The sequence below is a fragment of the Notolepis coatsorum genome, assembly GCF_963971535.1.
Source record: "Notolepis coatsorum genome assembly, chromosome: 14".
In the NCBI taxonomy this organism is placed as follows: Eukaryota; Metazoa; Chordata; class Actinopteri; order Aulopiformes; family Paralepididae; genus Notolepis; species Notolepis coatsorum.
This window is the reverse complement of record NC_140178.1, coordinates 51,443,455-51,469,670: the sequence shown is the minus strand read 5'-3', so window position 1 is coordinate 51,469,670 and position 26,216 is coordinate 51,443,455. Positions and strand designations below refer to the sequence as shown.

Below are 26,216 nucleotides of genomic sequence, written 5' to 3'. Positions count from 1 at the left end.
CCTTCTCTCACCCCCACCCCCCTCTCTCTCTTTCTCTCACCCCCACCCCCTCTCTCTTCTCTCACCCCCACCCCCCCTCTTTCTCCTTCTCTCACCCCCACCCCCCTCTCTCCTTCTCTCACCCCCACCCCCCTCTCTCTTCTCTCACCCCCACCCCCTCTCTCTCCTTCTCTCACCCCCACCTCCCCCTCTCTCTCCTCCTCTCACCCCCACCCCCCTCTCTCTCTCCTTCTCTCACCCCACCCCCTCTCTCTCCTCCTCTCACCCCACCTCTCTCTATCTCCTTCTCTCACCCCCACCCCCCTCTCTCTCTCCTTCTCTCACCCTCACCCCCCTCTCTCTCCTCCTCTCACCCCCACCCCCCTCTCTCTCTCCTTCTCTCACCCCCACCCCCCTCTCTCTCCTCCTCTCACCCCCACCCCCTCTCTCTCCTCCTCTCACCCTCACCCCACCCCCCTCTCTCTCTTTCTCTCACCCCCACCTCCCTCCCACTCCTGCAGCCCATGGGTATCTTCTCCATCCTGGAGGAGCAGTGTGTGTTTCCTAAGGCGACAGAAGTCACCTTCAAGTCCGCCATGTATGAGAACCACCTGGGCAAGTCGTCCAACTTCCTGAAGCCCAGAGGAGGGAAGAAGGGACCTGAGGCCCACTTTGAGCTGGTGCACTACGCCGGCACGGTGAGTCTCTACGGCACATTGTGACCTCACCAGACATCCTAACATCGCCGTCGGTTGTGTGATAGTTAAGGGTTAACCTTCTGTCGTGTGGCAGTGAAAGGGTTTTTTTTTCTAATTTTTTTTGAGGCCCCTTGTCACTAGAGGCCTTTTGGAGGCCCCTGGTCACTAGAGGCCCCAAATTATTTTAATTTTTTTTAACTTTTTAACTTTTTTTTGGAGGCCCCTCGTCACTAGAGGCCCCACATTAAAAAAAAAAAATTTCTTTTTTTCTTTTTCTTTTGGAGGCCCCTCGTCACTAGAGGCCTTTTGGAGGCCCCTCGTCACTAGAGGCCCCAAATATTTGTTTATTTTTTTTTAACTTTTATTTTCTAATTTTTTTGGAGGCCCCTCGTCACTAGAGGCCCCACATTTTTTATAATTTTTTTATTATTTTGGAGATCGATGTCATACTGTGACACTGAAATGAAAAAATATTTCATCAACTAAAATATTTAGTCAACTAAAATATTTCATCAACTAAAATATACAGTACCCTGCCATCTGCAAGTGGCTAATCTTGAGTATTTTTTCTCCTCTTCATAAGTGTTTGAGGTTTTCCGTTTGAGGTAAAAACAGCAATAAAAAGGGGGGGGGGGGCCTCCACAAGAATCTGGCCCAGGGGCCTCTGAATTCTTAATCTGGCCTTGAGTAGATGTACTAGTAAAATGTGTGTTTCTGTGTCTAAATGAACTACTGTATATACTGTTTTCCTTTCATACATACAAATTACTATAGAAATATGAACCTTATATGTAGCATTTCTATGGTAAAACCACAGTCCTGCGGCAAAAGAAAAAAAGATGGTTGGATGGAGATGGTTAAAAGAAAGTGATAGATATTTATAAGAAGGAGATGGGAATCAAAGAGGAGAGGCAGAGAAGAAGAGGTGAAGAAGAGGTGTCTCTTGTTCCTGTCAGGTGGGCTACAACATCAGCGGCTGGCTGGAGAAGAACAAGGACCCTCTGAACGAGACGGTGGTGGGCCTGTTCCAGAAGTCCTCCCTGCAGCTGCTGGCCACGCTCTTCAAGGAGGAGGAGGCTGCGGCCGGAACCAAGAAGCAGAAGAGAGGATCCTCCTTCCAGACCGTCTCCATCATCTACAGGGTAACGTAATACACACACACTCACACACACTCACTCACTCACACACACTCACACACACACACACACCTACACACACACACACACACACACACACACACACACACACACACACACACACACACACACACACACACACGCTCCATTTCCATCTTCTACAGGGTAACATAACACACACAGAAACACACACACACATGCACGCACACACAATTATGTGTAACATGGGGACTGTCCTATTAACAGGATAAACTCGATCACAGCAGTGTATAAAACATGTGTCTTGAATCTTGAAAACCAGATCCGTAGGGTGCTCCAGTAGCACACCATGTACCGCGCTGCGTCACGGATCTGGTTGACTCCGAGTTCGATTCCCGGACACGCCGTCATTTGCCGAATGTCTTCCCCTGCTCTCTCTCCCGTTTCACCCTACATCTGTCGGTCATGCTTGACCAGAAAAGCGATAAACGCTAAAAAATGAAGTTTAAAAAAAAAGAACCAGATCCGTAGCATTAGCTGGAGTGGGAATACTGTGGGTTATTTCTTACTAAAGTAAAATAGTGGTTGAAATAACTTGGGAGCTGAACCCTGCAGAATTCTGTACGATAAAGCCCAACTTCAGTTGAATGACCCTAACAGTCACCCACTGTAGATGTTTCAGTGGCGCACGGCCAATGTGAGTCCTGGGACCATGGTTCAAAATCCTTTTGTAACCATTTCGTTTTTTGCCGTCTGAAAAGCCTGTTTTTAATGTAGCCTACGTTGGACATGCAGCCACTGAACCACCCTTACTAAAAAAGTATTGTGGTAGTTTGGTGGTCATTTTAGATTTACCATGGTATAAATAATGAACCATGGTCCTGCCCTGGTAAAAGTCCATTGTACCAATTCTGTACTTAGATAACACTGTGGAAGAATGTAATTCAAACCTTGGTGCTGATGGTAAAAATCATGGTATCTCCATAATTATTTTTTTGGAAATACCATGATTGAACATTCTATTGAAGTGAGTGATTAGTGATTAGAATGACTAGCCTGTCTAAGGTGATGGTGTCGCTCCCTGCTACAGGAGCAGCTCAACAAGCTGATGAGCACCCTGCGCAGCACGGCGCCTCACTTCGTCAGGTGCATCGTCCCCAATGAACACAAGCAGTCAGGTAAGTCTCCACTGACCACATTCACACAGCTAGCCAACAGCTAGGCTAGCTGATCCATATCAGCTCCCATTAATTTGTGCTAAGCTAGGCTAGCTTGCAGCCGGATAGCTTTCCACTGAAATGTATATCTATCTTCTTGTCTGATTCTGGAGAAGACGGTAAGATGGATTTTCTATAATGTTGGCGTGTTCCTTTAACATGTGTATATTTGTTTTGGAACAGTATTAGTCATTGTGACGTGTGTTCATGGGGGATGTATGTTTCATAATGAATTTATCCCATTTCATTTCCTTGAGCAAGCTGGGGAAACGGTGTGTGTGTGTGTGTGTGTGTGCGTGTGCGTGTGCGTGTGCGTGTGTGTGTGTGTGTGTGTGTGTGTGTGTGTGTGTATTACATCATTCTGAAAGGTGCTTGTTGCTCTTTGTCTGTCTGTCCAGGAGTGACAGATAACTTCCTGATTCTTCACCAGCTGGCATGTAATGGTGTGCTGGAGGGAATCCGTATCTGCAGGAAGGGATTCCCCAACAGACTACAGTACCCAGAATTCAAACAGAGGTCTGATTTAATCTCTTTATTTTATCACTTGACCACATTCAGTTTCAGGTAGTAAATTTTTATTTGATTTGGAGAAACTATCCAAAAGAAGACAAGAAGCCTAAACAGAAAAACGTTTTGAACAGGACTTGGGACATAAAAATGTATTGATAAAAAAAGATTTAAGTTCAAATTAAAGAAAGAAATGTTTATTTTTTTTAGATTATATATGGTGTAGAAGAACATGTACCCCTGATTATAGATGGTATAGAAGAACATGCACATGTGGTCACATCCCCTCAGCGAAATAATTGAGGAAAGTTTCCTAAAAGATTATCTGAATTATCCTCTTCCTCCTTCTTCCTCATATTCCTCCTCTTCCTCCTTCCTCCTCTTCCTTTTTCCTCCTCTTCCTCCCCTTCCTCCTTTTCCTCCTCTTCTTATTCTTCTCCTTCTTCATCGTCTGCCTCCTCCTCCTGTCTCCCAGATACTACATCCTGAACCCCAATATCATCCCTAAGGGCTTTGTGGACAACAAGAAGGCCTCTGCGCTCATCCTGGGTTCTATAGGTCTGGATGATATGGAGTACCGTATTGGGCACACCAAGGTAATACAGGCTTATCAATGGGATATTTTATTGATAAAAGGTGCTATTCCTATAACTCTACTTTCTAGTATTTACAATGAATGCTACAAGTAGGAGTGTTATGGGTAACACTTTACTTGAGAAACACTAAAGTACACTAAAGAAACACAGTTAGAGGGGACAATAATTTATTATATTCACACAGTTGCCATTTTGCTGTTATTTTGCTTAGGTTGAGATTCCTTTCCACCATACATGGGAACAAGATGGAAAGGAATCCCAACCTGAGCATGACATGAGAGAAAAATTACCACTGTGTGAATATGGTCAATAAGGATCAATGGGGAAGGTCAGAATTTGGACCCCTAGCCATATTTCCTACTTACCAATGATGTATTCGATTGGTAGTTCTTTCTCCAGCAAGTTAGCCACAAAACACCTGAGATTAGAACATTTAGAACATTAGTGAACATTTGATTACCTATCAGCTGTTGATATTAGCCAAACACTGCAATAGGAAATAAACTCCCCACCTTATCACCTCTCTCCATCTCTCCTAATCTCTCTCCCTCTCTCCTCACCTCTCTCCTAATCTCTCTCCCTCTCTCCTCACCTCTCTCCCTCTCTCCTCATCTCTCCTAATTTCTCTCCTCTCCTTATCTCTCTCCTCACCTCTCTCCTCACCTCTCTCAATCTCTCTCTAATCTCTCTCCTCTCCTCACCTCTCTCTCTCCTCACCTATCTCTCTCTCCACCTCTCTCCCTATCTCCTAATCTCTCTCCCTCTCTCCTCACCTCTCTCCCTCTCTCCTCATCTCTCCTAATTTCTCTCCTCTCCTCATCTCTCTCCTCACCTCTCTCCTAATCTCTCTCCTTCTCTCCTCACCTCTCCCTCTCTCCTAATCTCCTAGTTTATCTCCTCTCCTCACCTCTCTCATTCTCTCCTCACCTCTCTCCCTCTCTCCTCACCTCTCCTTCTCTGCTCACCTCTCTCATCTTTCTCCTCATCTCTCTCCTCACCTCTCCTAATTTATCTCCTCTCTCCACCTCTCTCATTCTCTCCTCACCTCTCTCTCCTCACCTCTCTCCACCTCTCTCCTCCTCCACATCCTCACCTCTCTCCTCCTCTCCTCACCTCTCTCCTTATCTCCTCACCTCTCTCCTAACCCCTCTCCTTCTCTCCTCAACTCTCTCCTAACCTCTCTACTCCTCTCCTCACCTCTCTCCTTCTCTCCTCACCTCTCTCATTCTCTCCTCACTCCCCTCTTCTCTCCCAACCTCTCTCCTTCTCTCCTCACCTCTCTCCTAACCCCTCTCCTTCTCTCCTCAACTCTCTCCTAACCTCTCTCCTTCTCTCCTCACCTCTCCTCTTCTCTCCCAACCTCTCTCCTTCTCTCCTCACCTCTCTCCTAACCTCTCTCCTTCTCTCCTCACCTCTCTCCTAACCTCTCCTCACCTCTCTCCTCACCTATCTCCTTCTCTCCTCACCTCTCCTCTTCTCTCCCAACCTCTCTCCTTCTCTCCTCACCTCTCTCCTAACCTCTCTCCTTCTCTCCTCACCTCTCTCCTAACCTCTCTCCTCACCTATCTCCTTTTCTCCTCACCTCTCTCATTCTCTCCTCGCCTCTCTCCTCCTCTCCTAACTTCTCCTAACCTCTCTCCTCTTCTCTCCACACCTCTCTCCTTCTCTCCTCGCCTCTCTCCTAACCTCTCTCCTTCTCTCCTCACCTCTCTCCTCACCTATCTCCTTCTCTCCTCACCTCTCCTCTTCTCTCCACACCTCTCTCCTTCTCTCCTCGCCTCTCTCCTAACGTCTCTCTCCTAATCTATATCCTTCTCTCCTTCTCTCCTCACCTCTCTCCTAACCTCTCTCCTTCTCTCCTCACCTCTCTCCTAACCTCTCTCCTCACCTCTCTCATTCTCTCCTCACCTTTCTGCCTCTCCTCACCTTTCTCCTCATCTCTCCTCACCTCTCTCCTTCTCTCCTCACCTCTCTCTCCACCTCTCTCCCTCTCTTTCCTCACCTCTCACCTCTCCCCTTCTATCCTCACCTCTCTCCCTCTCTCCTCATCTCTCCCCTTCTCTCCTCACCTCTCCCCCTCTCTCCTCATCTCTCTTTTTCTCTCCTCATCTCTCACCTAAGTTCTCTCCTCTCCTCATCTTTCCCCTTCTCTCCTCACCTTTCCCGTTCTCTCCTCACCTCTCTCCACCTCTCTCCTCATCTCTTTCATTCTCTCCTCATCCTCACCTCTCTCCTAACCTCTTTCTCTCCTCACATCTCCCCTTCTCTCCTCACCTCTCCTCACCTCTCTCCTTCTCTCCTCACCTCTCTCCACCTCTCTCCTTATCTCTTTCATTCTCTCCTCATCCTCACCTCTCTACTAACCTCGTTCTCTCCTCACATCTCCCCTTCTCTCCTCACCTCTCCTCACCTCTCTCCTTTTCTCCTCACCTCTCTCATAACTTCTCTCCTCACCTCTCTCCTTCTCTCAACTCTCCTCACCTCTCACCTCTTCTCTCCTCACTTTTCTCCTCACCTCTCTCCTTCTCTCCTCACCTCTCTCCTCCTCTCCTAACCTCTCTCCTAACCTCTCTCCTTTTCTCTCCTCACCTCTCTCCTAACCTCTGTCATTCCTCCTCTGCTGTTCTCTCCCAGGTGTTTTTCCGTGCAGGCGTCCTGGCTAAGCTGGAGGACATGCGTGACGAGCGTCTGGCTAAGATCATGACCATGTTGCAGGCGCAGCTCCGAGGAACCCTGATGAGGATCGAGTTCAAGAAGATGCTGGATAGACGGTCAGTGTGTGTGTGTGTGTGTGTGTGTGTGTATACATCATGTCATATCACATTAATAATACCTCATGTCATATCACATTAATACATCATGTCATATCACATTAATACATCATGTCATATCACATTAATACCTCATGTCATATCACATTAATACCTCATGTCATATCACATTAATACCTCATGTCATATCACATTAATACATCATGTCATATCACACTGTGATTTGTACTGGAAAACCAAATACTGTCAAAAAATTTTATACTTTCAAAACAAAGAAATAAATATATTTTATCCATATCGCCAACATCATGTTATATGTAATGTGTTAGTTTCTTTCTAACATCATGTTGTATGTAATGTGTTTCTAACATCATGTTGTATGTACAGTAATGTGTTTCTAACATCATGTTGTATGTAATGTGTTTCTAACATGTTGTATGTAATGTGTTTCCAACATGTTGTATGTACGGTAATGTGTTTCCAACATGTTGTATGTAATGTGTTTCCAACATGTTGTATGTAATTTGTTTCCAACATGTTGTATGTAATGCGTTTCCAACATGTTGTATGTAATGCGTTTCCAACATGTTGTATGTAATGTGTTTCCAACATGTTGTATGTAATGTGTTTCCAACATGTTGTATGTAATGCGTTACAGAATCGCCCTGATGGCCATCCAGCGCAACGTGAGGAAGTTCCTCCAGCTACGCTACTGGGGCTGGTGGAAACTCTACAATAAGGTAACACACAAACACACACATGCACACATGCACACATGCACACATGCACACACACACATGCACGCACACACACACACACATGCACACATGCACACACACGCACGCACACACACACACACACACACACACACACACACACACACACACACACCTACACACACGCACACACACACACACACACACACACGCACACAATATTCTTTGTGTCTCCCTCCTGCCTTCCCCCATCCCTCTATCTTTTTATCTCTCACCCTGTCTCCACCTTTCCCTCCTTCCCACTCATTCTGTCCATCCATGTCTCTCTCTTCCTACCTCCCTCCCTCCCTCCATCCCTCTCTCCCTCCCTCCATCCATCTCTCTACTCCCTCTCCTCAACTTTCGTACTTTATGTGTACTTACTCCCTCTATCCCCCTCTACACCCCCCCCCCCCACACACACACACCCACACACACACTCAACCCTTCACTCCTCCCCATCAACCCCCCAAACAACCCCTTATCTCCTCCCTTTCAGGTGAAGCCCCTGCTGATGGTAGCCCCTCTCTAACCCACCCCCCACACACACACTCACCCCTTCTCTCCTCCCTCCCAGGTGAAGCCCCTGCTGATGGTAGCCCCTCTCTAACCCACCCCCCACACACACACTCACCCCTTCTCTCCTCCCTCCCAGGTGAAGCCCCTGCTGATGGTAGCCCCTCTCTAACCCCCACCCACCCACACACACACACTCACCCCTTCTCTCCTCCCTCCCAGGTGAAGCCCCTGCTGATGGTAGCCCCTCTCTAACCCCCACCCACCCACACACACACTCACCCCTTCTCTCCTCCCTCCCAGGTGAAGCCCCTGCTGATGGTAGCCCCTCTCTAACCCCCACCCACCCACACACACACTCACCCCTTCTCTCCTCCCTCCCAGGTGAAGCCTGTGCTGATGGTAGCCCCTCTCTAACCCCCATACACCCACCCACCCACCCACCCACACACACTCAACCCTTCTCTCCTCCCTCCCAGGTGAAGCCCCTGCTGATGGTAGCCCGCCAAGAGGACGCCTTCAAAGTGAAGGAGGATGAGCTTCGGGCTGCGGTGGAGAAGGTGGCGGAGCTGGAGGTCAAGATCAAAGACCTGGAGGAGAAGATGGTCACTCTGTTTCAGGAGAAGAGCGACCTCTCCCTGGCACTGGCTGCTGTAAGACTTACTATAGATGTGCTGGTGTTGTGATATCCGGGTGATACCAGGCTAAAATAGGCTATTGGTATCAGGAGAATTTCCCCAATAATTAAACCTGACGCCAAGAGCCATGTGCAAAATGTCTGAAAACTAGTATAATATATCATAATATCAAGTTAATAGTATAAACCTTTTTTTCTTTTAACCTTTTGCAGTCATTTGTCTCTTCATAAATACTCATTCTGTTACTGCCGTTTACTTTGTAGGGCAATTTGGTCTGGTTCTCCTGAAATATCCACATCAGCTAAATGTAGCTACTGTTTCTGTTAAATTAATGGGAGTCATAGGGGCAACCGTGGCATGTTTCAAATCTTTGCCAGAGTGATTGTCACACGCACACACGCACGCACGCACACACGCACGCACGCACGCACGCACACACACTAACCATCCCTCTCTCTCCTCTACAGGAGCAGGACACGCTAGGTGATGCAGAGGAGCGCTGCACCCAGATGATGCGTCAAAAGGGCCAACTGGAGGAGTCGGTGCAGGTAATCCTATAATATACATATCAGTACTAGTATCCTATAATATACATATCAGTACCAGTATCCTATAATATACATATCAGTACCAGTATCCTATAATATACATATCAGTACTAGTATCCTATAATATACATATCAGTACCAGTATCCTATAATATACATATCAGTACCAGTATCCTATAATATACATATCAGTACCAGTATACTATAATATACATATCAGTACCAGTATACTATAATATACATATCAGTACCAGTATACTATAATTTTTTTTTTTTCATTTCACATATCAGTACCAGTATACTATAATATACATATCAGTACCAGTATACTATAATATACATATCAGTACCAGTATACTATAATATACATATTAGTACCAGTACACTATAATATACATATCAGTACCAGTATACTATAATATACATATCAGAACCAGTATACTATAATATACATATCAGTACCAGTATACATATCAGTACCAGTATACTATAATATATATATCAGTACCAGTATCCTATAATATACATATCAGTACCAGTATACATATCAGTACCAGTATACTATAATATATATATCAGTACCAGTATCCTATAATATACATATCAGTACCAGTATCCTATAATATACATATCAGTACCAGTATACTATAATATACATATCAGTACCAGTATACTATAATATACATATCAGTACCAGTATACTATAATATACATATCAGTACCAGTATACTATAATATACATATCAGTACCAGTATACTATAATATACATATCTTACAATATACTATAATATACATATCTTACAGTACCAATATACTATAATATACATATCAGTACCAGTATACTATAATATACATATCAGTACCAGTATACTATAATATACATATCAGTACCAGTATACTATAATATACATATCTTACAATATACTATAATATACATATCTTACAGTACCAATATACTATAATATACATATCAGTACCAATATACTATAATATACATATCTTACAATATACTATACTATACTATACATACTACAGTATATGTATATACTGTATGCTGGGTGTAGGAGCTGACACAGCTATATAATATAATATAATATAATACAATATAATATAATCTCTATGCTGGGTGTAGGAGCTGACAGCTATATAATATAATATAATCTCTATGCTGGGTGTAGGAGCTGACACAGCTATATAATACAATATAATATAATACAATATAATATAATCTCTATGCTGGGTGTAGGAGCTGACACAGCTATATAATATAATATAATCTCTATGCTGTGTGTAGGAGCTGACAGCTATATAATTATATAATATAATATAATACAATATAATATAATCTCTATGCTGGGTGTAGGAGCTGACACAGCTATATAATATAATATAATATAATATAATATAATATAATATAATATAATATAATATAATATAATCTCTATACTGGGTGTAGGAGCTGACACAGCTATATAATATAATCTCTATGCTGGGTGTAGGAGCTGACAGCTATATAATACAATATAATATAATCTCTATGCTGGGTGTAGGAGCTGACAGCTATATAATAATATAATATAATATAATACAATATCTATGCTGGGTGTAGGAGCTGACAGCTATATAATATAATATAATACAATATAATATAATCTCTATGCTGGGTGTAGGAGCTGACAGCTATATAATAATATAATATAATCTCTATGCTGGGTGTAGGAGCTGACAGCTATATAATAATATAATATAATCTCTATGCTGGGTGTAGGAGCTGACAGCTATAATATAATATAATATAATCTCTATGCTGGGTGTAGGAGCTGACAGCTATATAATAATATAATATAATCTCTATGCTGGGTGTAGGAGCTGACAGCTATAATATAATATAATATAATCTCTATGCTGGGTGTAGGAGCTGACAGCTATATAATAATATAATATAATCTCTATGCTGGGTCTAGGAGCTGACAGCTATATAATAATATAATATAATCTCTATGCTGGGTGTAGGAGCTGACAGCTATATAATAATATAATATAATCTCTATGCTGGGTCTAGGAGCTGACAGCTATATAATAATATAATATAATCTCTATGCTGGGTCTAGGAGCTGCGTGAACGTCTGGAGGAGGAGGAGGGCAACGCGACTGCCCTCCATGGCCAGAGAAAGCAGCTGGAGGTAGAGGTCATCGAGCTGAAGAGAGACCTTGAGGCTCTGGAGTCAACACTGGCCAAGAACGAGAAGGAGAACCAGGTAGAGAGGGAGGAGGAGGAGGAGGAGGAGGAGATGAAGGGAGTTATAGGTGTTGGGCAGAGAGAACATTTGAGAATGAATAAATAAGCAAACAAATGAATGCATAATAAATAAAATAATAGATACATAGCTAAAGTAAATCTATCCTAGAGTATGGACAACATCGTTTTTTTTTCTAACTGTGAAGTTGGTTATGGGGACAGTTAAGTTGAAATCAAGTTAAGTCAGACTAAAGAGACACCTGGAGGGTGGAGCCCTGGAGTCAAAACTAGTGTATTGAGCCGTACTGTATTGTACCCATTCTGCAATCTGTTAATACAGTTTTCAATCAATCAATCAATCAATCAATCAATCAATCAATCAATCAATCAATCAGTCAAAGGAGAAATAGGTTGAGAGGGAGGAGAGGAAGGATAGAAAGAGAGGTGTGGGGGGGTGGGGGGTGGAGAGGGAGGGATGGGGAAATAGTAGAGATGGAAAGAGAGGTGGACGTATGATCAGTACGTATGATCAGTGGACGTGAAGCCTAATGATTAGGTCTAATGAAGCCTAATGATTAGGTCTAATGAAACCTAATGAACCAGGTCTAATGAAGCCTAATGATTAGGTCTAATGAAGCCTAATGAATCATTCAGTACACCATGGTTCTTTTCAACACCATCTCATAGGCTCTGGACTCGAAGGTACGGACTCTGACAGGAGACCTGGGACACAGAGACGACCAGATCGCCAAGCTACAGAAGGAGAAGAGAGCTCTAGAGGAACTGCAACAGGTACAATCACACACACACACACACACACACACACACACACACACACACACACACACACACACACACACAATTTTAATTTAAGGATATAATAATGACATGTGCAATAGCGTATACGTATACACATAAAACAAGCACACGAATACACACAGTCTGAGATTAATGGTAGAATATGTGTGGATTGGATTTCAGTGGGTATAGGGGAGGGGTTGCTACTGCTTGCCACACCTACCAAGAGGGATCTGGAGAAATTCACAGAATAATAAGTGACTAAACGCCAAGCCACACGTCATAACAAAAAAGTAGGCAAAGAGGAATACCAAGTGGGGCTCTTTTGCCTAGAGGTCGCTGTTTGATGGCATTACAGATTATACCTTTAATGGCATCAATATCTATGCTGTACAGTCTGTATATAGGCCTGTGTGTCACAACTGTGTGTTGTTGTTGTGCTGATGTCTGGTGTGTTTACATACTCTGTGTATCTAAACACGAGTAAAAGCACCATGGGTACTGTTGTAGTGTCCTACAAGTTGTCCTATTATTCACTGTCTACAGAGCGGCTCCAGGTTTTGTCTCTTGAGGACATTATTGTCACTAGAGTCTTGTCTCTCTGGCGTTCAGCTTTGTGTTCGTGTTCACAAATTAAAACTGAGCTGTACAGTTATAGAAATAATAACACGTGGATTCTATTTCAGGGTAGATTCTCCCTGATTTTTGTGAGTGTGGACGGTAAGGGCCAGGTTCACACTCCTACGCAGAGCTGCCTCTACGCCTGTACGCCACACAGTCTGAAAACAGCTCTGCCCAAAGTGCCTCATATAACTGTAACAATTTACTGACCTCCACGACCAAATTCGATTGAAAGAAAATGTGGTAATAACTTTGAATGACATGTGTATCACCAATAACCAAACCAAACATCAACAGCTTGTCTGAACATTTATGCAGTGAAAAATAAATGGGCAGTAAGGAAGCCATACCTTCATAGCTGCGTACCATAACCTATGGAACCAGAGAAACACCCTGAGAATACAGTCGAAATCTGACAGCTATTAATCATAGGAGTTACAAAGATATATCATGCCGCCTGGCGAAGATTTGCGCTCCACTGAGTTCTTATTTATAAAGTAGACTAAAAGAGATAGGGGAACAATTAATGTAATGTTATTCATTCAATATATTAAGGGAAAATAATACAACTATATGTAGCGCCGGTTAGTTGCTACTCCCTCTTTGGGCAGAGATGTACAGTGTAACGTCATCCAACTCTCTGTGTAGAAGCATGGATCAGGTTATGAATACATCTAACAATGTTTTGTCTTGTCAGAAAACTCTGGAAGATCTCCAGACAGAGGAAGACAAAGTCAACCATCTGAACAAGACCACTAGCAAGCTCAACGACCAAGTCAATGAGGTACATCACAGAAATACAAATACTTTTCATTTACATGTACATTTACATGTAGTCATTTAGCTGACACTTTTCTCCAAAGCAACTTAAAAAATTTGTACAACAAGTCAGCAGGAGGGCTGCACCTCTGGCGGCTGTGGGTAAGTGGTATTGTTCATCTAGCAGTGCCAAGCTTGAGTGCTACACTCTGAGTGCATAGTAGTATAGACATTTCAGCATAGTAGGTAGTAGTATAAGTATAGTAGCATAGTACATAGTAGATAGTAGTATAGATATTACATATTACATAACGCTACTATTAAAGAAAAGGCAGTAAGAAGGTTAATGTAGTAGAAATTAATAACGTTTTGCTCCATTTTGAGGTGGTTGACTCTGGCTTGTTTTAACCCTTTCACTACCACACTACCAAATGGTTAACCCTTTCACTGGGACAATACAGAGGGTTAACCCTTTCACTGTCACACGACAAAGGGTTAAAGAGGTGAAAACCACACCGGAGTTGAGAGAGGAGTTGATTGTTGCAGTCAGGAATGAGAGGATATCTGGCGCGTTGGTGTGGAGGAGTGGGGAGGGTGTCGGGCCCAGCTGGCATGTAGCATCAGGGGGTGCCATCTTCTGGGAAGGAGCTTAAAAGCATGTCCAGCTTGTCTGGAAAGTGTCAGAGGGGACCTGGGGGATGATAGAGAATAACAATGGGGAGCTTGAACGGACTAGAGACAGATACTGCATGATATTCAACAGAGGAGAGGGTGAGATACGGTATTGATATTATACTTGTAGTCCAGGAAGGAGAGATCAGAAGACCAGTGCCTCCAGCACGCTTGGAGGGTCTGGGTGTGTGTGAGAGAAGCTGTATGCTGTAGATAAGGCCATATGTACTGTAATACATTCAAGTACGTGTGTGTGGGTGTGTGTCTGTGTGTGTGTCTGTGTGTGTGTGTGTGTGTGTGTGTGTGTGTGTGTGTGTGTGTGTGTGTGTGTGTGTGTGTGTGTGTGTGTGTGTGTGTGTGTGTGTGCGTGTGTGTGTGTGCGTGTGTGTACGTGCAGCTGGAGGACAGCTGGGAACAGGAGAAGAGGATCAGGGTGGAGGTAGAGAAAGCCAGGAGGAAGGCAGAGGGAGACCTGAAGATGACCATAGAAAACCTTAACGAGATGGAGACGGCTAAGATAGACCTGGAGGAGGTCATCAAGAAGTGAGTCGACACACACACACACACACACACACACACACACACACACACACACACACACACACACACACACACACACACACACACACACACACACACACACACAGTGGCAGTCCCAATGGAGCCCTAACCCCCTGTTTGTGTGTGTGTTTCTCTGCTGTAGGAGAGATTTTGAGCTCAACAATATGAACTCTAAGCTGGAGGACGAGCAGTCTCTCAGCACTATGCTCAGCCGCAAGCTCAAAGAGCACCAGGTAAAGGGCACAGGGTCTTGTGTGCCTGATGTTGTGGGTTTGAGTCCGGTTCACAAAGTTGTTTGTAAGCAGGAATGCCATAAAAATCGTCCAACATCCATCATCATCGTTACAATGTTCAGTTCTCACAATTCATGTCACGTGTGAGATTGTACACCTCAAAGGGTTAACAAATGTCAGGTGAACTGGGAGACTGGTAGGGAAGAGGGGATAGGGGGAAAAGAGATGGAGAGGAGGTGGGATGGGAGAGGGGGAGCAGGAAGAGAGGGTAGAGGGATGAGGAGGTGAGATGGGAGAGGAATTGGTGCTGAGGAAGGGTTATAGTATGAGAGGAGGTGCTGAGGAAGGGTTATAGTATGAGAGGAGGTGCTGAGGAAGGGTTATAGTATGAGAGGAGGTGCTGAGGAAGGGTTATAGTATGAGGAGATACTGAGGAAGGGTTATAGTATGAGAGGAGGTGCTGAGGAAGGGTTATAGTATGAGGAGATACTGAGGAAGGGTTATAGTATGAGAGGCGGTGCTGAGGAAGAAGAGAAGATTTTTGGAAATACTAGGTTTCAACAAAGCAAAGAAGAGGGGAGGAAATAGAGGGAGATATATGTGGAACAAAGAGAGGAATGGATGAGTAGAAGAACAGGAGGAGGGGAGATGAACTAAGGAAGGAGAGAGAGGAGGATTTTAGTTGACGTGTCTCTTATTTCTGACACATTTCATCATTCTGTTGCTCCTTACAGGGCCGCATCGAGGAGCTGGAGGAAGAGCTGGAGGCTGAGAGAGCCATGAGGGCCAAGGTGCTGCTACAATGTAGTTCAATCACACTGGATATTGACTCTATAAGAGTAAATCTAACACCAGCTCAATGTGTATTTGACTCTTTAAGAGTACATTTAACACTTGCTCAATGTGTATTTGACTCTATAAGAGTTAATTTAACACTCGCTCAATGTATATTTGACTCTATACGAGTCAATTTAACACTAGATTGTGTGAGTAAATTTAACAGCATTTAAATCACCTTCTTTTTCAATGTGTCTTTCACATTGTAGGCTGTACTGTATTTAATCTGTTAAATCTATAATTGACCTATCTCAAGCCCTGTCCTATTTATTGATCCTCCAATCACAACTGTTGCTTCAGTTGTTGCTTCAAGCAACATTGTGATTGGAAGATCAATAAAAGAGGGCAGGGCTTGAGATAGATCAATTGAGTGCAAGAACACGTTTATAGGAAATCTATATGGCTTTCATATTGCCTTTTGTGTAGAATAATTTACAGTGACGTGTTTTTAATTTAAAAAACTAAGGCCAAATATTGTAATTTTAGTTCAGTTAGGAATATTTCCAAGTGACCCCATTAGCTCCTCAGTGGATGTTACACATTTAAAGTTGGGAAAACTGGTATTAGTTATTTCACAAATCTTTCATTAGAAGAAAATATCCCTCCACACAACTAGGTATTAATATCTGAACCATGAATGCATCCTGCCAGCTTAGTTATGTGTCCTTTTTATTATCTGCATCACACAGAATATGAGTTTACACTCTCACATAGACACATAGGGCCATTAGTGCATGTACTCATAGCATTCTCTGACTCTGTCCTCTGATAGGTGGAGAAGCAAAGGGCGGAGCTATCTCGAGATCTAGAGGACCTCAGTGATAGGCTGGAGGAGGCGGGAGGAGCCACCGTAGCTCAGGTGAGTCTGACCAATCGATCAATCCATCCATCCACCAATCAATCAATCAATCAATCAATCAATCAATCAATCAATCAATCAACCAACCAATCAGTCAATCACAGTGAATATCAATCTTCACAGGGTATTGTATTCTTTCTTGATGCATTGAACACTATGGTGTATTGTTAGTTTTAGTATTTCAGCTCTGTGTTTCCCTTTGTTTAAAACTTCATTTTAACCGATCAACCGTCCGTTTCTCTGTGGGATGAACCCGTCAGGTTGAGCAGAACAGGAAGCGGGAGGGTGACCTGCTGAAGTTGAGGCGGGAGCTGGAAGAGTCGGCCCTCCAATCAGAGGCCTCGGCGGCGGCGCTGAGGAAAAGGCACTCCGATTCGACGGCGGAGCTGGGCGAGCAGCTGGAGAACCTGACCAGGCTGAAGGTGAAACTGGAGAAGGACAAACAGTGCATGAAGGCTGAGATAGAAGACCTCAACGCTACCGTGGAAACCACTCAGAAGGCTAAGGTAAGAGGGGCCCTGTGTGTGTGTGTGTGTGTGTGTGTGTGTGTGTGTGTGTGTGTGTGTGTGTGTGTGTGTGTGTGTGTGTGTGTGTGTGTGTGTGTGTGTGTGTGTGTGTGCGTTATTTATTTTTTCTGCATGTTCTTAAGCTTACTATTGTATTTTATTCGTATTACTTTTGATCATATTTATTCTATTTTATTATCTATTCTATTTTATTATTTGTATTTTTGCACAATCGGGCCAGGCATGGCCACCTACATTTCACTGCATGTCTCGTGTTGTGTGTATGTGACAAATAAAGCTCTTGAATCTTGAACATCTCTGTGTGTCTGTGTGTGAAGCTGAACTCCGAGATCCACGTCCACAAGTTGGAGGACAACCTGTCGGAGGCCAACGCTCGTCTGGCGGAGCTGGAGCACAACCAATCAGAGCTGAGCACCCTGAAGACCCGCCTGTCTGGTAGGCATACACACACACACGCTCACACACACACACACACACACACACACACACACACACACACACACACGCTCACACAACCAGTCTGAGCTCAGGACCCTCAAGACCCCCCTGTCTGGTGGTAGGCATACACACACGCACACGCACACACACACACACACACGCACACAACCAGTCTGAGCTCAGCACCCTCAAGACCCGCCTGTCTGGTAGGAATATAGGACTGACCCCTATTAGTCGAATAGTCGACTAATCGATCGAAAGGAGCCGTAGTCGACTGCCAACCTCTTAGTCGAATGCAAAAAAAAGAAAGAATTATTATAATTTTTATTTTTTCATATTATATAATATATATAATTCTTTCCAAAAGAAAAGAGGCCTAGAAGCGTGGCTAACGATAATGGCACGCATACCAGAGGCTAACTGCCTAAGAAAACAGGCACAGAGGCACTGAAAGAGGATTTCACGCATCTAATGAACACACTAGACTAGACAAATATCAAGATGTATCCATCAGTGGACCAATTGCATGCTTTTGCAGAGGACAAGAAGCCTTCCATCGACTCCTTCAGACATTAAGCACCCCCACAGCCCAAATGGAATGATAAAAAAAAAGAAATTATTCCCAAATTATACTTTTTTATACAATTTCTTTTTTTTCATCAGCTAATTTCGGCCAATCAAAGTCGACTATCCAAATCCTTAGTCGGGGACAGCCCTAGAATATACACACACGCACACACACACACGCACACACACACACACACACACACACACACACACACATACGCACTATTTCTCAGCTCAATAGCTTCATGTCCAGTCTGCTTTATAGAACCAACAATGTTTTTCTCTTGCATGTGTTATATGCAGATGCGTTATCAATTTGGTTTCATTCATAAATGTGTACAGTCTCATAAACATGCACTTTCTTGCTTTTGTTAAGCAAAGGGGCACCAGTCTAAAATCTAATAGCAGTAATATTACTAGGAGTAGAACACCCCTACAAACCTATTAAGGAGAAACTGGTATTGCAACAGTGGATCATAGAAAGAGTATGTAAAAAAGTGTATACAAATATTTTGGCACAAATATGATGAATCATGTTTAAGGGGCCCTGTGTGTGTGTGTGTGTGTGTGTGTGTGTGTGTGTGTGTGTGTGTGTGTGTATGTGTGTCTCTGAGTGTGTGTGTGTGTGTGTGTGTGTGTGTGTGTGTGTGTGTAGCGGAGAACGGGGAGCTGATCAGAGAGTTGGAGGAGACACAGAGTAAGCTGAACCTGGTGACCAAGGTGAAGGCCTCCCTCTCCTCCCAGACAGATGAGCTCAAGAGGCAGGTGGACGAGGAGAGCAAGGTATAGACTCTATAGCCTATATTATACAGTATATTATACATAGAGCCAGATATAGCCTACGTTATACAGTATATTATACATAGAGCAAGGTATAGCCTATATTATACAGTATATTATACATAGAGCAAGGTATAGCCTATATGATACAGTATATTATACATAGAGCAAGGTATAGCCTATATGATACAGTATATTATACATAGAGCAAGGTATAGCCTATATTATACAGTATATTATACATAGAGCAAGGTATAGCCTATATTATACAGTATATTATACATAGAGCAAGGTATAGACTCTATAGCCTACATTATACAGTATATTATACATAGAGCAAGGTATAGACTCTATAGCCTACATTATACAGTATATTATACATAGAGCAAGGTATAGACTCTATAGCCTACATTATACAGTATATTATACATAGAGCAAGGTATAGCCAGTATATTATACATAGAGCCAGATATAGCCTACATTATACAGTATATTATACATAGAGCCAGATATAGACTCTATAGCCTACATTATACAGTATATTATACATAGAGCAAGGTATAGCCTATATGATACAGTATATTATACATAGAGCAAGGTATAGCCTATATTATACAGTATATTATACATAGAGCAAAGTATAGACTCTATAGCCTATATTATACAGTATATTATACATAGAGACTTTGAGTTTGATGGGAAACCTGTAACAAAAAATATATATTTTGATTTATGGATTATATTAATAATTGATATGAAATTGTACTTACCTGTATGATTTAAATCTCTCTCTCTCTCTCTCTAGGCTCGTAACACAGCAGTGGTGGGCCTGGCTAACGCCCGTCATGACCTGTCCCTGATGAAGGAGCAGCTGGAGGAGGAGACCGAGGGCCGCGGGGAACTGCAGCGCCTCGTCTCCAAGCTCAACGGCGACGTCGCCACCTGGAGGACCAAGTACGAGACGGACGCCATCCAACGCACAGAGGAGCTGGAGGAGACCAAGTAAGATCAATGCAAACTCACAGTCCCCAAAGAAAATCACCTTTTACTCATAATGAAGGAAGGAATAATTGTATTTATAAGTACTAGGACTCCTGACCACCTACAGTATTTGTTTGATTTCTCTCTCACACTTTCTCTGTCTCTCTATCACTCTGTTTCCCCCCCCTATCTCTCTCTTTTTCTCTGTCTCCCCATCTCTCTCTTTATCTTTCTCTCACTCCCTCGCTCCCTTTTCCTACACCTCTCTCCTCTCCTCCAGGCGTAAGCTGGCAGTGCGTCTCCAGGAGGCTGAGGAGGCAGCAGAGTCTGCCCAGGCCAGAGCAGCCAGTCTGGAGAAGGTGAAGCAGAGACTGGCGGGAGAGGTGGAGGACTTGACCATAGACCTGGAGAAGGTACACACACACACACACACACACACACACACACCTCACCATATACCTGGAGAAGATACACACACACACACACACACAGATAGACACACACACCTCACCATACACCTGGAGAAGGCACACACACACACACACCTCACCATAGACCTGGAGAAGGTACACACACACACACACACACAGATAGACACGCACTCACACACACACAGATAGACACACACACACACACACACACACACACACACACACACAGATAGACACACACACCTGACCATAGACCTGAAGAATGTACACACACACACACACACCTCAAGTATGTGCTATTTATTCTGACCAAAGTCATTGATGTGCTCCAAGGGCTTGATTAATTCAAAGTCAAGTAACTTTTATAAAACCAAACAAATAAAAGAAAACAAATACAGTAAGGAAGTATCAAATGTAAACAAAAGTACATCCAATGGTTTCCACGCACTGTGTCTCTCTGCACTGTGAGCAGTCCAACGCAGCAGCTGCAGCGCTGGACAAGAAGCAGCGCGTGTTCGACAAGCTGGCGGCCGAGTGGAGCCAGAAGAACGAGGAGCTGCAGCTGGAGCTGGACAACAGCCAGAAGGAGAGCCGCTCCTACATGACGGACCTCTACAAGCTGAAGACGGCCTACGAAGAGAGCCTGGACCACCTGGAGACCATCCGCAAGGACAACAAGACCCTCTCAGGTAACACACACACACACACACAGGTATAGTTCATTGTGTAGAAAGTCGGAATCAATTGGAGACTATGTGGTTAACAAGATCAAATTTGTTCTCTGCATTTGACCCATCCTAACTATTTAGGAGCAGTGGGCAGCCACACATGGTGCGGCGCTCGGGGGCTAACTATAGTTGTAATGCCAGTGCCTTAGTCAAGAGGGCAATGGCGGGAAACCTAGCATGCATGTGTTTTGGTGTGGGAGGAAAGCGGAGCGCCCGGAGGAAACACAGGGGACATGCTAACTCTACACAGAAAGTTGCTGGGGTTTGAAGCCAGGACCTTCTTGCTGTGAGGCAACTGTGCTAACCACTGCACCACCGTGCCGCAAACATATAGACTGTGATTGACAAGGAAAATGACACACATACAGTACATAGTATGACGACAGAGCAGCTGGAGACAGTTTGCAAAGGAGATTAAACACACAAAAAAACAGATATGATCACAACAAATAATACACGTGGCAATCACACGGACATACACACACTCGCATCTTGCACAAACAAATCTTTTAGGCAGGCTACGTCTGAAAATTCCCCTTTGCCCCGTTTCCCTGACAACGTTGCTTCTCCTCCCAGAGGAGATCAAGGAGCTTGTGGACCAGCTTGGAGAAGGAGGTCGCAGCGTCCACGAGCTGCAGAAGGCCAAGAAGAAGCTGGAAGTGGAGAGAGAGGAGCTGCAGATGGCTCTGGAGGAGGCTGAGGCTTCACTAGAGGTACAGAATCACTGTCATCATGTTGCTCTCAGAATGGGCTGGTCCTGAGGAGAGGGTCCACTTCAGAGAGCATTGTGTTTTCCAGGCCTGGAGACATTTCAGAAAATTACTAATGACTTGCAGAAGACATGACATTGTTTTATGTGGTTCTAATGTAGGTGTCTTAGGAAAACTAACTCAAGGAATAATGACCCAAATAACATATGTTCACCTCCTACAAATGTCAACAAATGTTACTTGTAGAATAATATTAAACTGTCAGCACAAAATATGTAACATTTGACATATGGACCATGAAAACGTTTTCACAGAAAAGTGATTGAGGATCTAATTAGAAAAGTGTGAAGGAAACGAGGAGGTGGTAGTTTAAACCTATTAATGTTGCGGCTAATGCTGAGAACCCAAGCACAGAACACAAACAGGCAGCTAGTGGTTAAACCCAAGAAGGGGTGTGTTTGGAGTCCAGGCTGAGGGGCGTTAGGAGTGAGGTGAGCCAGGGGAGGACTGGGCTGAGATGCAGGGCTAGACGGGAGAAGGGCAAAGCTGGGTCCAGGGTGAAAAGCACAGAGGCTGGGCAGGCAGGGGGTGCAGAGCAGGCCGGGGTCCAGGGAGAGGCTGGCAGGCAGAATCCTCTGTAACACAGAAGAAAAACAAGAATCAGGTATATATCAAATATGCTGATAAACAGCTACAAGAACGACCAAATGTGGAAACAGGACACTGCTGAAATTAGAGAGAAAAGGAGAGAACAGAGAGACCGAGCAGGGGAGGGGAACTGAAGGCTTGGCAGGAGTGGAGGAGATGATTGCTAGACAGGAGCAGGGATTGTGAGAATTTATGCTCCTTGAGCAAGGCACTCATTGCCAGAGACAGAAGCTTCACTGTGTGTGTGTGTGTGTGTGTGTGTGTGTGTGTGTGTGTGTGTGTGTGTCCAGGTGGAAGAAGGTAAGCTGGTGCGGGTGCAGCTAGAGCTGGCCCAAGTCAAGGCTGATATCGACCGCAGGATCCACGAGAAGGAGGAGGAGTTTGAGGTCACAAGGTGAGAACACACACACACACACACACACACACACTGAACAGATGTCATCCAAGCTAAGGACGCATTGGATTCTGAGGGAGTGGTGTTCTTAATTTTTTACGACTAGCCTGTAAATAAAAACGTTTGTGGATGTGTGTATGACATGAAAGTGATATAAACCTGGACTCAGAGATGGTGTAGGTTAGGACCCTACCTCTGAAACCACTTGTACCCTTGCTGTCCTGGGATCAAATCCTGCCAGAAGCTTCTCTCCTCGTTCTCCCTCTCAGCCCTCCTACTGTCTCACAAAAAAACGTTCTCTCATGTGTCTCCCCTACTCTACACAGTGCTCTCCCCTTAAAACAAAGAAAGAAAAGTACCTCAAACAGAGAGAGAGAGATTACCTTTCTCTCCAAAGTCTCCTTTCAAGTCCTCCAGCCGAGATGTTCTTCTGGGGTTTTCTGGGAAATCTTGACGAACGCTCTGTGCTGCCACCACTGGTCGCCAATAAAACACATTACTATCACTGTTAACCTGTCAGGTCAAGGTGCTGTTCTTATTGGTGACCAGTGGTGGCAGCACAGAGCGTTCATCGACTGGAGGATTTGAAAGGAGACTTTGGAGAGAAAAGGGTAATTTTATGCTGTATTTCAGCAGTGGCTTGTGTTTTCACCCCACCGGCCTTTGTTGAGACTCTTTGAGCTTTCTGTTGACCGCTTCGAAAACACACAAATTTGTTAGGACGAGTTTTGACTTAACTCTCAGAATCTGCAGCAGTTCGTTATAGAGCTTTGTATATATGTAATGCATACAAAGCTCATCAATAGAGCTACATCTTGGTAAGGGATTCGATTCCCACTGGGTCCACCCATGGTAAGAAATGTATGCAGTCATGGTATCGTGCAGCACTTTGGATAAAACATTTACCAAATGGCACGTTTTCCAGGAAGAACCATGCTCGCGCGGTGGAGTCGCTGCAGGCCAGCCTGGAGGCGGAGGCTAAAGGTCGCTCTGAGGCCATGAGGATGAAGAAGAAGATGGAGGGAGACCTGAACGAAATGGAAATCCAGTTGGAACACTCTAACAGGAACAACGCAGAGCTGGTCAAAACACTCAAGAAGCTACAGCAGCAGATCAAAGTAGGAACATAGTGATCTCTCTTCTCTCTCTCCCCATTTCCCCATTTATCTTTCTCTCTCTCACTCACCCTCTTCCCCATCTCCTTTTCTCTATGTATTAAGTCTCTCCCCCTCCCCCTCTCCCAAATTCCTCTCTTTTTCTCTATATTTCTCTCTCTCTCTCTCTCACCCTCTTCCTCCATTCCTCTCTGTATTCATCTCTCTCTCCCTCTCCCCCTTCCTCCATTCCTCTCTGTATTCCTCTCTCTCTCTCCCTCCCCCCCCTTCCTCCATTCCTCTCTGTATTCATATATCCCTCTCTCTGACTCCCCCCTCTCTCCCTTACCCTCTTCCTCCCTTACCCTCTTCCTCCATTCCTCTCTGTATTCATCTCTCCCTCACTCTCCTCCATCTCTCTTTCTGTCTCCCCCACTATCTGTCTATCGCTCCACCCCCCTCCCTCTCCCCCCCTCTCTCTCCCCCCCCCCTCTCTCTCCTCCTCTCTCTCTGCAGGAGCTGCAGGTGCAGATGGATGAAGATGTCTCTGTATTCATCTCTCCCCCTCTCTCTCTCCTCTCTCTCTGCAGGAGCTGCAGGTGCAGATGGATGAAGATGTCTCTGTATTCATCTCTCCCCCTCTCTCCTCTCTCTCTGCAGGAGCAGATGGATGAAGATGTCTCTGTATTCATCTCTCCCCCTCTCTCCTCCTCTCTCTCTGCAGGAGCTGCAGGTGCAGATGGATGAAGACGCCCGGCAGCATGATGAGCTTAGGGAGCACTACAGTCTGCAGGAGCGTCGCATGTCCCTCCTGATGGGGGAGCTGGAGGAGCTGAGAGGAGGTCTGGAGGCGTCAGAGAGAGCCCGCAAGCTCATAGAGCAGGAGCTGGTGGAGACCACAGAGAGATACAATGAGATCGTCATACATGTGGGTGGATGGAAGTGCATGCTCCGTCTCTCTCTCTCACACACACACACACACACACATAGATACACAAATATGTAAACACACGCACGTACACACATACATACATGATACACAAACACCCATAGATACAAAGATGTAAACACACGCACCTACACACACCGCTCATTTTAATATTGTACATCTTAAAAAAAAACATACATGCTCACACATACTGCACACTCAGCTGTGGGTTTATTATGCTGCATCAACTCGGAGTTCCTAGTCGCAAAATGTCTCAACCCCCAATTCAAGCCTCAGTGCCATTTGACATAATTTCAACATCACTTCATATAAATGTTAATGTTGTTATAGCTGTTTCAAGAGTACTTTTGTTAGTATATTATTAGCTATATATCATTGGAAACTGTCTTTGTGAGTTGTAGTTCATGCAAGACAAATTGTAAGAATAAATCACCAAAAAGGTTTAGCGTGAGCATATCCATGTTGACCTTTGTAGCTGAAACAGAGACCACGCGTTTCCCACTTCCACCTCTGAGCAGGAAGGAACGCAGCGTTATAACATGGCTGTTCTCCCTTCAGCGTTATAACATGGCTGTTCTCCCTTCAGCGTTATAACATGGGTGTTCTCCCTTCAGCATCATAGCATGACTGTCATCAAGAGGAAGCTGGAGGCGGACCTCGCTCGGCTGTCTGGAGAGAACGAGGAGCTCATCTCTGAGTTCAGAGTGGCTGATGAGAGAGCCAAGAAGGCTGTGACTGATGTAAGTGGCCCTTTTAATGTCAAATATATCAGAATCCTATTATGCCTCTAGAAACTGGGGGGAAAAGAGTGAAGTTTAAATACTCATAAGAAAGATACGAAAAACATACAATGCCAATTTCAAGAAGCAAGCATTTCAACAGTAGTGGTACCGTGTGCGTGTGTGTGTGTGTGTGTGTGTGTGTGTGAGATCATGGTTATGATTCGCTGCAAGACCAATTTTGGTCCTGGCTCCTCAAAGAATTTACTCAGACTTTTGATAACCCACGAGATATAATACCATTTTCTACTACAGCTATGTACTTACTAC

At 44.3% G+C, this 26,216-nt stretch overlaps 1 protein-coding gene across 1 annotated transcript in view; it reads left to right on the top strand.

Annotated features, from left to right (window-relative positions):
- LOC311240528 (myosin-16-like) overlaps positions 1-26,216 on the top strand; it is a gene marked incomplete at both ends in the record, with an annotated part of 45,355 nt that overhangs the window by 13,830 nt on the left and 5,309 nt on the right. Inside the window, 27 exons of the mRNA XM_084329107.1 lie at positions 501-677; positions 1,634-1,819; positions 2,883-2,970; positions 3,408-3,525; positions 3,992-4,112; positions 6,747-6,883; positions 7,542-7,623; positions 8,634-8,807; positions 9,260-9,340; positions 11,453-11,599; positions 12,268-12,372; positions 13,697-13,783; positions 14,828-14,973; positions 15,134-15,224; positions 15,959-16,015; positions 16,834-16,920; positions 17,181-17,426; positions 17,765-17,882; positions 19,108-19,235; positions 20,038-20,234; positions 20,494-20,626; positions 21,117-21,333; positions 21,949-22,085; positions 23,021-23,124; positions 24,050-24,242; positions 24,943-25,146; positions 25,782-25,907. Coding sequence (XP_084185233.1) covers positions 501-677; positions 1,634-1,819; positions 2,883-2,970; positions 3,408-3,525; positions 3,992-4,112; positions 6,747-6,883; positions 7,542-7,623; positions 8,634-8,807; positions 9,260-9,340; positions 11,453-11,599; positions 12,268-12,372; positions 13,697-13,783; positions 14,828-14,973; positions 15,134-15,224; positions 15,959-16,015; positions 16,834-16,920; positions 17,181-17,426; positions 17,765-17,882; positions 19,108-19,235; positions 20,038-20,234; positions 20,494-20,626; positions 21,117-21,333; positions 21,949-22,085; positions 23,021-23,124; positions 24,050-24,242; positions 24,943-25,146; positions 25,782-25,907 — 3,687 coding nt within the window. The remainder of the gene's footprint in view (positions 1-500; positions 678-1,633; positions 1,820-2,882; positions 2,971-3,407; positions 3,526-3,991; positions 4,113-6,746; positions 6,884-7,541; positions 7,624-8,633; positions 8,808-9,259; positions 9,341-11,452; positions 11,600-12,267; positions 12,373-13,696; positions 13,784-14,827; positions 14,974-15,133; positions 15,225-15,958; positions 16,016-16,833; positions 16,921-17,180; positions 17,427-17,764; positions 17,883-19,107; positions 19,236-20,037; positions 20,235-20,493; positions 20,627-21,116; positions 21,334-21,948; positions 22,086-23,020; positions 23,125-24,049; positions 24,243-24,942; positions 25,147-25,781; positions 25,908-26,216) is intronic.